This window comes from Populus alba, chromosome 4 (genome assembly GCF_005239225.2).
Source record: "Populus alba chromosome 4, ASM523922v2, whole genome shotgun sequence".
Classification (NCBI taxonomy): Eukaryota; Viridiplantae; Streptophyta; class Magnoliopsida; order Malpighiales; family Salicaceae; genus Populus; species Populus alba.
Genome location: NC_133287.1, coordinates 16,619,419 through 16,631,016, shown reverse-complemented (window position 1 = coordinate 16,631,016; position 11,598 = coordinate 16,619,419). Strand labels below are relative to the sequence as shown.

The following is an 11,598-nucleotide window of genomic DNA, read 5'->3' as shown; positions in this document are numbered from 1 at the left end:
GAAAAAACCTTAATTGTGAAACAAAAAATATATTTGAAAATCAAATTGAAAATGTTTTTTTAAAATTAACAATTCCAATCTATTGTGATTTATTATGACATGTGAGAGGATAAATAGGGTGAAGCGGCCACACACTGCTTAGAACGTTAATTAATGAACTGACGCTCCGCATACGTTTAGACGTTTAAAAAGAAATTGGGAAAGAACAAAGGTGCCGTTAACAAGTACATGTTACGGTTGAACAAGGTGATAAATCGAAAACGAACAAGAGTGCCTATCATTCACAGAAGGCTCAATAATCATGTTTGATTACTTGAACTAATTCTAGAAAATTCCATGTCAAAATTCTTTGCTACGCAGAGAATTACAGACTCCCTACAACCATGAGCGTATGATGACTGGTTTCTCCACCAGACCCCCTAGTTAAGCACATCCTTCACAGTTCACTACGCAATCATCAGCACCCTTAATGGAAGCAGGCAAAAAATAGAACCTCCATGTTAAGCTAAAAGCTTTTATAGTTCATGGGAAAACATGGCAGCTCCAGCTTTGCTTCACTCAACCAAAACCACTCTTTCCCTGAACTTCACAACGAGAAAAGAACGGAAAAACAAACAAACAAATACACTATAAAAACAACCTTAATAGCCAGAGAAAAGAAAAACAAGAAAACTTGAACTTTCCCTTCCCCTCCAGTTACTGATTCAAATCAAACATCACATAGCAGGTCAATCAGCTCACAACCCTTTATTTGTGTGGCCTAGATTATCAATGAGATTGGTCAAATTCATGCTATTATGTAATCACCAGTGTGTTAGAAATTGCAGCTCATAAAGCTCCAGTCACACATATCTAAGAAACTAGGTTCAGAACAGTGGAATTCAACTTAGGAGATAGCTGCATACATTCACTAGAAGAAAAATCTTGTAAGAATACATCCATTGATAAGGTAAAGAACGAATATCCTCCACGCCACTGACAGTTGCTAACTTGCTATGTACCCTGACAAAGTATTAGCAATGTCCTAATAATCATGCTCTGTAATCAAGCAAGCTCGAAAACATCAATAAAACCAATTCAAAGAGTTCACATTATTGCAGACAAACATACCTATTGAGCTGCATCCTCAGAAAACCTAGCATCAAAAGGAGCAGAAGGGTGAGCATGCCCGGCCGCACCACCTGCAGAACCAGAACCATGCTGCAATTCAATAACAAGCCATCTGACAGCCTTACTCATCTGCTCCAACCGAACAGCACTAATGGGCGGAAGCCCTGTCATTCCACCTTGCCCAGACCTCCCACTCACGGACCCAGTAGCCTCATCCACCAAACACTCCGATCCTACCCTTTGCTTCACGGACTCCACAAACTCCTCCGCTTGATCACATGAAACTCTAAACAACTCCCATTTCTGCTTAAAATTCTCCAGCGCAACATCCGTTGCCGCTGTTTTCTGCCCGCCGGATAACTCCTTGGCTTCCAACACATTAGCTGCAGCACCGACGAAATCTTGGTATGCGTTGTTTAACGAATCTACGATACTGTCCATCGCCAAAATCTCACGATTTCTCAATTGAATTCTAAAATGAAAAAAAAAATCAAAATATTATGGTTTTTAATTTGAACCATGAAGTTATGAATTTGAAAATAATGGTATAATCTAGTGTAACTCCGATTTCTAGGTCTAAACATGCAATCAAAGCATGAAATTCTATAATTAGTAAATAATGATCAATTAGCTAGATAATCAAGAGCTCAAAAGCCAACGAAGAAGAGTCCGAGGGTTACCTTAACGGTCGCCGGGATTTGATTGTGGATCGATCGGTCTATTTCTTGCTGTTTCTAGGCCTAAGCTCCCTCTCCTTCTGCCTTTGTCTGTGTTCGATAAATCTGGGCTGCTGCAATCCTTTGAATCAAATCAGGTTGGGTTGGATTAGGATCGGGCTTTATGAGGCCGAAAACTTCTGAGATGGCCCATTACATTATTTCCTTTAGCTGTGGTGAAGTGCTCCCTAAATTTTGTTTCAGGTATAAAATAATGGAATTTAAATCTTCGAGGATTTTCAATGAATGAGTGAAACTTGCTGGGAAAAATCTGTTTTTACGTGTTTGGCGGTAGTGGGGATTTTTTTCAATTTTCTAATTTGATATAAATAAACGATTTTGTTCCATGCAGTGTATCGTATATTACTTGAAATTTCAAATAAAACTAATTATAAAATATAGTTTGTTATATGTATATATTAATTTTTGAAACGAAATTGATTTGATTGATTACTGTAAAACATGCATCATATGGTAAAACAGACATTAGACATGTGAGCACTAGCAATATTCTATGATGCAACGATTTTATATATATATAGTAATGGGTATTTAGAAGTGTGGTGTTGCTCATTTTTTAAAATATTTTTTATTTAAAAATGATTAAAATAATATTTTTTATTTTTTTAAAAAATAAAAAATAATATTAACATATTAAAATAATAAAAATATATAATTTTTTTAATAAAAACTGTTTTTTGAAAAAAATTAATATCAAATTTGTTGATAACATGCAGAATATGGTAAAATAGTCATTAGACATATGTGAGAGCACTGGCAATATTTTATGATAAAACAACCCTTTTTTTATATATGTAGCAAGGGGTATTTAAAAGTGTGGTGTTGTTTTTTAAAAAAAATATTTTTAATTTGAAAATATATTAAAATAATATTTTTTATTTGAAAATATATTAAAATAATATTTTTTATTTGAAAAAAATTATTTTTGATATTAAAATGATAAAAAAATATAATATTTTTAATAAAATACTGCTTGGAACATATTAAAAAAATTTACTATCGATTTTGTTGATAACAATGCAGTTGGCATTCATGAAATATTACGCGTCCTTTTCTGTATCTTGCAGGGGTATGGGACTGTCCCACTGCAACTCTTTGTCCTTGCAACGAACTACAACGGGGCTTTTATTTAATTTTAACTTTGTTTTCAGAGCTCCTTTTTTATTTCTTTTTTCCTTCCCCCTTTTTCTCCCATTTATCTTAAGAGGGAGGGGGAGAGAGAGTTCAAATTTCAAAATACCAGTGGCGCGTATTTTTGTGCCGTACTTGTTTAAGGGCTGTAGCTGTTTTTACGGAATTGTTTGAAAATATAACTGTTAGGGTTTAAAATATTTTTTATTTAAAAATATATTAAAATAATTATTTTAAAAAACACATTAAAATAATCTAAAAATATAAAAAAATTAATTTTAATTAAAAAAAATTATTCCAAACACACTCTGATTAAGATTACACTCTAATTAAGATTGTAGTGTCTTTCTTCTCCTAGAAGATATTGTTCAAGTCTTTTTTTGTAATAATAATAATAATAAAAAAAAATCACATAGCATAATTAAAATAATACAATGTTATTGTTAAATCTGTTTTCACTCTTAACAAAAGGACCCTGCTTCATGATTTTAAATGCATAAGAAAATCTCTTAAATATCAAGCCATTATTAAAACAGATAAAAACTCTTAATTGTTAGAATTCAAGAGGTAAATTTAAGTTTTTGAATACATAGGACACCCTTCAATTCCTCATAATGGTTTGTGTAATATATCTTATACATAATTGGTTATTGTTGTTATTTTTTTTTTTTGCATTGAAGTGAGTGTTTATTGTAGTAAATGAGATAAATGTTAAATTAATATAGCCATAGATTAGGTGATGCAATGATTATTGTTAAATCTATTTTTACCCTTAATGAAAGCCATCTTGCTTCATGATTCTGAATGCATTGAAAAATCTTTTAGATATCAAGCCATAACTAAAATGAATAGAAACTCCTAATTATTAGAATTCAAGAGGTAAATTTAAATTTTTAAATACACAACACACCCTTCAATTCCTCATGATGATTGGTGTAATATATCTTATTCATAGCTGGTTGTTGTTGTTGTTGTTATTTTACACAGAAGTACGTGTTTATGGTAATAAACGAGATGAATGTTAAATTAATATAGCTATAGACAAGGTGATGCAATATATAATGATTGTTTTCTAAATTGATTTTTATTTAAAAATTTATTAATATAATATTTTTTTTAAAAAAAATTATTTGATATTAATACATAAAATATAATATATTTTTTAAAAAAAAGGCAATATCAAGCACTCTCCAATTGTTGGCATGGTATTTGCATTTGTACTCAAGCTTCTTACAATTTCGTTTATGTGATTATGGAGTGCTTGCGACTATACATGCATGTACAAAAAATTACACGTCCCTTGTCTATAACGTACGGAGAAGATGGCTTAAATATTCCTTGTCCTTGCCCGGTTTTGTCAGTCCATAAAAGATGGTGAGTGACCAGCGCTTCTTACAGTCTGTTCAAGAGGCCACTCACACCTTTTTATTTTTATTTTTTTTTAGCACTGCTTAGGTTTTTTCTATAAAGGCTTTTTGTCAGGACTTGAAAAAAAACACACATTCAAGAGAATATTTTGCACCGGCACCAGCAATCGAAGATGTTCCTCCCTTTCGTCATTTTCTCGAACACATTAGATTGAGAAGGGGTATGAGAATTTTGTTACAATTGTTTTTTAAATATTTTTTTTATTTTAAAAATTATTTTTAATATTAGCACATTAAAACAATAGAAAAACATAAAAAAAATTATTTTAAGCATTTTTTTTTTAATTTGAAAGAATGTGTTCTGCACCAAATTTCCAAACGTGGCCTAAAAAGGTGTTCGAGAATGTAGCCGTAGTTGTTTTTTAAAGTGTTTTTTACTTAAAATATATTAAAATAATATTTTGTTATTTTTAAAATTTATTTTTAATATCAACACATCAAAATGATATGAAAATATAAAAAAATATTAATTTAAAGTAAATATATATATATATAAATGTTATTTAAATACTTTTAAAACATAAAAATAAATATGAATAAGTGAAGAATATGGAAAAGCATCATTAAATCTGTCTTTATGCTCACATTACGCAAGGCAATATGTTTTTTTGTGTACATGGTTGCACACGAAATTATGTGACTTTGGACATTATGGAAGTCTAAGAGATATTTATGAAGACATTTTGATAAAAACAGAGAATCAAGGAAGGGATAAGACTCTTATCTCTCTCCTCAATTAGTTGTTAATAGTTATTTTTCTATGTTCTCTCGCTTTATTTTGTTCCTCGAGGCTTAATCATTGCAGAGCTTTAATTAAGCAAGGTTATGAATGTGTTTAGAAGTGTAGTTATTATTATTTTTTAAAATATTAAAATAATATATTTTTTATTTTAAAAAATTATTTTTGATATTAGTATATTAAAATAATTTAAAATATTAAAAAATATTAATTTTTAAAAAAATTTAATTTTTAAAAAATAACTTTTAAAATGTAAAAAAAACAGTATATACACTGTAACAAGAAAGAGCCGAAGCCAAAGGGAACCTGTACGGGGGAAACAGTGGCAACAAACTCTATAACAAACAGAATCCGAATAGTTTTTTTTTTTTTTTTTTTTTTTTGCATTTCAAATTTTGAAAGAAAATTTATCAAGCTAAAACTTTTTATATATCCTGTTTCTTCAACTATATCTACAATTTCTAGGTCCTTAATTTAAAATCCAATCTCTCTCAATTTTCTCTCTTTTTGCATAAACTAAGATATTAACTTCTCTGTTCCACTAAAATCCTTAATCCTCTCTCCCACTCTTATCTCTGTACACACCATGAAAAACCAACAAGATTTAGGAACCAGTGACCACCAAGGAATCTCTACAAAGAGAAAACACAGCAGTAACAACAACAACAATGGCAATAGCCGAGACTTGGAAGAGTTTGAAATCCCAAATGAGATGCAAGATCTCGATGAAGATGACAAGGATTTTGATCTTACACTTTCTTTGTCTTTTGGCCCGAAATCTAAAAAGAAAGCCACCTTACACACTACAAAACCACAGCTATCGTTGTCATTGCCAGCACCTGTGACATCAAAATCATTATCAGGGACTTATGAAGCATTGCCCCAACATCACGAAATCCCACATATGGAAATCGCTGCAGCCCGGAATATGACACCGAGGTCTCTTGACCCTTTTCGGCTTTCTACTTCACATGCACTACTCGCTGATATTCCTCTGACTGAGCCATTGTTATACACTACTGCTCCGATAAACCAAGAAAGTCCCATGGCTGGTCCATCTCGCGCTCCACGCACACGCCGGAACCCTTCTCAGGGTGCACCTCGCGAAGGGAAAGGGGAAACTGTTCCCGTCTTGTATTCCTGGGCCATGGACCGGCGCGCAATGGTACATAGCCTGGACTATTTGCTGTCAAGAAAAATAGAAACCATTACTGGTTGTGTCCAGTGCAAGAGATGTGAAAAACAATATGAAATAGGGTTTGACTTGGAAGCCAAGTTTGCTGAAATTGGTGCATTTATCGCTAAAAATAAGAGTTTCATGCATGATAGAGCACCAAGTGTTTGGATGAATCCGGCGTTGCCCAAGTGCCAATTTTGCGAGCAGGAAAATAGCTCCAAGCCGGTGATTGCCAACAAGAAGAGGAAGATTAATTGGTTGTTTTTGCTTCTGGGGCAAATGTTAGGATGCTGTACTCTTGATCAGTTGAAGTATTTTTGCAAGCACACAAAGAATCATCGAACTGGGGCTAAGGATCGTGTTCTTTTTCTTGCTTATCTTGGATTGTGTAAACAACTTGATCCCAATGGCCCTTTTGATCGCTGAAATTGGAAAGGGGATCATTGATTCTTATCAAATTGATCGGTATCTATAAATCAGGACTAGAGCACTATGCATATATAGGTCAGCTAGTTTAAGTGGTTCATGGATTTTCTTTTGATTTTGCAGCGTTTAATATTGTCTAGCTAGGAAAGATCATTTGCCATATTGCGAATCCCTCATAATACCATATATACCACATATGGTTCTTGACTTTAAGATTTGTTTAACTGTTTGATTGTTGCTATATATTATGATATGGTATTAAGTTCAATCTTTCCTCCTGTTCAATGAATCAATAGTCTTGAAACAAATTGACATGTCTGATGCTAGTTTTTATGCGGCGATTTTTTCTAATTTAGGAACATTCATGGATCCTCATATCCTAATAATCTTGGTGTAATTTGTTGTGTGGGTGTATCCTTTCAAACTTTTTGCATCTTTCTAAGCAATTTTTTTAGAAGTGCAGGTGATTGAGCTTTTTCCTAAGCTAATTGTCGTTTGCTTCCAGTCTTGATCCAATGGCATCGAAGCTACCCCTTTCTCATCATCCTGTACACTAGTTACATCTACAACGTTTAGTTACAGTCTCGCCCCCCGGTCTGTGAGGGTTTGGCCTCTGGGTACTGAGCCAAGCTTAATTAGGAGGGTGAAGCTTTGATGAGTCCTGGCTGATCAACATTAATTCTTTTTTATATGTATGTATAGCTAGCCACGACATGGTACTTCCGAGCAGTATATACGTATGAAACGAAAATATGCATGCTGCACTGAATTGCAGACTCGATATCATGTTTATTAAAATTCTCAAAATATCTTCTAGTATCATATGGTTTGAAACTTTGAACTAATCACAATCTTAGTACCTTACCATTTTTAGTACCAAAGCTAAATACAATTGAAGTGGTTATGGTTTGATGAATTCATAAATGGCAGAACTAGCTATATATATCGTGGTATCTTTTTATCATTGTCTTTTATTTATGTAATTTTGCAGAGATTAGAAAATCACAAATAAAAACAATATAGTAATTCATCTTACATCATGGGCTATGCTAGTTGAATTGAAAATGCATTTGCACATGGTTATATGATCGTGGGTGCTAATTAATAATATAAATGTAAAAGTTATTTAATATCGTATCAAACTAATCTATTTTTGTAATGAACTATTGGACTCTCGAGTGCTAAATATCATAGCTTAAAAGACATCTATTATCCTATTGAACAAATAAACTCCCATTAATCTACTAATATCATGACTGAGAGGGAGTAACCATATGCAGTCTAATATTCGCCTTTTCTTCTCTTCAAAAGCTTTTGATAAGCATCATGATCGAATAAACTTGAGTCTCATCCTTGTCCATTGCTATTTTTTTTAAAAAAAAAGAGAGAAGAACTTCAGATACCACATCCACATTTATAGTCTTTAGAGAAAGCCCAAAAACAGTCTCGTGTAGTTACATGATGCTCTATGATTTATTTGTCATAGCAGAAACTTATGTGCTTATCATTATACTTGGTGCATATAAACTTCTCATAAACTTCATCAACCTTGTATAAAAAAAGATGGTACGAAACACAAACAAATCTCAACAAAGTCAATCTAGCCTCAAATCATGGTGTATATTATGTTCTGATCTTGTAATTTGTAACAACTCTATAACATTGATTTAGCCTAAAAAAATATATCCTAAATTTAGCTTAAACAAATGAATCCTATATAAACTAGAAATCCAGAAGTTGTGTATATATAATTGACTTTATATCAATAACATAGGGTGATGAAATATTCATTGAAACCCAGCATTTTAATTATCTTATATGGTATCAGAGTCTCAAATCTCTCACGAGCCAATAATCCTAATTCCAATTATGTCCTCTTTTTCATATCAAAGCCAAAACCTCAACCTTAACACACAACCCTTTTCAGATTCTAATAAGCCTCTCATTGCCCTAAATATTATTGTCCCGGTCAATGAAAAACTAACTTCATCCACCTTTCCTCGATGGCGTGCTCAGTTAAAAACCTTTTCATTAGTTATGATTTACTTGATTATTTTAATGGTGATATCCTATATTCCTCACTTGATGGTATCTTCATTTTCATTCTGAACAGAATCCACTGGCTTTGATAGGACAAACTCATCCTCAGTGCAATCCTAGCCTCTAAATCACCCATAATCACTCCTCTAATAGCCATAACAAAAACCTCTTAATAGGTTTGGAAAAAACTCAACAACCAATATACTAGTCGTTCTAGAACTCAAGTCATATAATTAAAAAAAAAAAAAAACTTACCTTAGCTACCATGGGACAATACTGGGGCTACACATCTCAGTTTCAATCTAGTTAATCACTCTCGTATGAAACATATTCAAATTGATCTTCATTTTGTACGAGTCTTATGGCGTGTTTGGCATTGCGTTTCAAAAGTGCTTTTGAAAAAAATTAAAAATTTATTTAATATCGTATCAAACAACTCAAACTAATTTACTCTTATAATGGACTATTGGATTCTTGAGTGCTAAATATTAGAGCTTAAAAGGCATCTATTATCCTATTGAACAAATAAACTCCTATTAATCTACTCGTATCATGACTGAGAGGGAGTAACTATATGTAGTCTAATATTTGATAAGCATCAGGATCGAATAAACTCGAGTCTCATCCTTTGCCATTACTAATCTTAAAAAGAAAGGGAGAGAACTTTAGATACCACATCCACTTCTACAGTCTTTAGAGAAAGCCCAATCCCATTCTTGTGTAGTTATATAATGCTCTACGATTTATTTGTCATAGCAGAGATTTATATGCTTATCATTATACCGGGTGTCTATAAACTTCTCATAAACTTCATCAACATTGTATAAAAAAAGATGGTAGGAAACACAAACAAATCTCAACAAAGTCAATCTAGCCTCAAATCATGGTGTATATTATGTTATGATCTTGTAATTTATAACAACTCTATAACATTGATTTAGCCTAAAAAAACATATCCTAAATTTAGCTTAAACAAATGAATCCTACCTAAACTAGAAATCTAGAAGTTATGTATATATACGTGACTTTATATCAAAAACATAGGGTGATGAAATATTCATTGAAACCCAACATTTTGATTATGTTATATGGTATCAGAGTCTCAAGTCTCTCACGGGCCAACGATCTTAATTCCAATTATGTCCTCTCCTTCATATTAAAGCCAAAATCTAAACCTTAACACACAACCCTTTTCAGATTCTGATAAGCCTCTTATAGCCTTAAATATTATTGTCCCAGTCAATGAAAAACTAACTTCATCCACCTTTTCTCGATGGCGTGCTCAGTTAAAAACCTTTTCATTAGTTATGATTTACTTGATTATTTTAATGGTGATATCCTGTGATCCTCACTTAATGGTATCTCCATTTTCATTCTGAACAGAATCCACTGGCTTCGATAGGACAAACTCATCCTCAGTGCAATCCTAGCCTCTAAATCACTCATAATCACTCCTCTAATAGCCATAACAAAAACCTCTAAATAGGTTTGGAAAAAACTCAACAACCAATATACTAGTCGTTCTAGAACTCAAGTCATACAATTAAAAAAAAAATACTTACCTTAGCTACTATGGGACAATACTAGGGCTACACATCTCAGTTTCAATCTAGTTAATCACTCTCGTATGAAACATATTCAAATTGATCTTTATTTTGTACTAGCCTTAGTTGGTCAAAGTTGCATACATGTTTGTCATGTTCATATCCAAGATAAACTAGTTGATTTGCTAAACAAGCTTATGTCTAGACAACATACAAAACTTCTGGGTAACAAGATTTGTCTTGATGATGGAAACTCAATCTTAGAGGGGTGTATAAAGAAAGATAGTATGAAACACAATCAAATCTCAATAAAGTCAATATAGCCTTAAATTATGATGTATACTTTGATATGATCTTGTAATTTGTAATAGCTCTATATTATAGATTTAGCCTAAACAAATGTATCCTAGATTTAACTTAAACAAATAATTCTTACCTAAACTAGAATTCTAAAACTTGTGTGTGTGTCTCCATATATGTGTGTGTAAGTGTGACTTAATATTAATTACATATGGTGGTGAGATATTCATAGAAACTTAGCAATATCAATTATCTTATACCTAGATAGGTCATGATTATAACAATTATTAGGTCGTCTCCTAGATAGAATTCCATTTTTTTTTTTGTTGGACTTCAATCTTTATCCAACGACGGAGAAAAATTGCTAGACTTTCCTTTTTTCCAAAATACATCTTCTGTTATTAGCATTTTTTTCTTTTCTAAGCTCTAACTTTTTTTTTTTGTTATAAATTTGATTATATATAAAACATTGTTAACGTACATACTTCGATGAATTTATTAACTTCTTCAAAATATATTATATTGATGTAAAAGTGTTTACTTAAAATATAAATTTGATTAAAAATTTTCCTGACAATACTAATTCGAGAAAGAAATAAATATATTCGGGTATAAATTATCTTCTTTGTATTTTGATGCAGAACATTTTTATTAAAGAACTCTAAAAGGCATGGGGAAAGCACTGTAGCTTCCCCACGCCTTTTAATTATACTTGATATAATAATTATATTATAATATATATTTTTTTTTCACTTCTATAGCAGTTTTTTTTTTTTTTTTTTCTATTTTTTTTTCTGCTTTTTTTTTTTTCTTTTTCTGTCACCCTTTTTTTCCGTTTTTTCTTTGCTATTGTTTTTTTTTTCTCGGAGCTTTTTTTTTCCCACTTTTGTTTCTTCTTCATTTTTTTTACATGTTTTTTTTTCGTTCTTTTTTTTTACCCAAAATTGACTTCTTCTTTTTTCTTTTT

At 31.7% G+C, this 11,598-nt stretch overlaps 2 protein-coding genes across 6 annotated transcripts; one reads left to right on the top strand and one right to left on the bottom strand.

Annotated features, from left to right (window-relative positions):
* Positions 1 to 202: 202 nt before the first annotated feature.
* Positions 203 to 1,930, bottom strand: LOC118039779 (mediator of RNA polymerase II transcription subunit 32). Of its 5 annotated transcripts, XR_004685973.2 has the most exons (4): positions 1,791 to 1,930; positions 1,111 to 1,582; positions 906 to 1,002; positions 624 to 760 (listed from the first exon to the last, which is right to left on the bottom strand). XR_004685973.2 is itself a non-coding variant. In XM_035046576.2 (3 exons), the coding sequence occupies exon 2, from the start codon at positions 1,549 to 1,551 to the stop codon at positions 1,111 to 1,113; it is 441 nt and encodes a 146-aa protein (XP_034902467.1). In that variant the 5' UTR covers positions 1,552 to 1,582; positions 1,791 to 1,930; the 3' UTR covers positions 203 to 584. The 5 variants fall into 5 exon arrangements, 4 of the variants coding, with proteins under 4 accessions (XP_034902467.1, XP_034902468.1, XP_073264604.1 ...); XM_035046576.2 differs by lacking the exons at positions 624 to 760; positions 906 to 1,002 and adding an exon at positions 203 to 584; XM_035046577.2 differs by lacking the exons at positions 624 to 760; positions 906 to 1,002 and adding an exon at positions 203 to 579.
* Positions 1,931 to 5,730: 3,800 nt separating this feature from the next.
* On the top strand, positions 5,731 to 6,747 carry LOC118039780 (uncharacterized). Its single transcript, XM_035046578.1, has one exon. The coding sequence runs from the start codon at positions 5,731 to 5,733 to the stop codon at positions 6,745 to 6,747; it is 1,017 nt and encodes a 338-aa protein (XP_034902469.1).
* Positions 6,748 to 11,598: the final 4,851 nt, after the last annotated feature.

Bases quoted from the DNA above. Each gene is read 5' to 3' on its own strand.
- LOC118039779 (XM_035046576.2), bottom strand. From the start codon at position 1,551: ATGGACAGTATCGTAGATTCGTTAAACAACGCATACCAAGATTTCGTC.
- LOC118039780 (XM_035046578.1), top strand. From the start codon at position 5,731: ATGAAAAACCAACAAGATTTAGGAACCAGTGACCACCAAGGAATCTCT.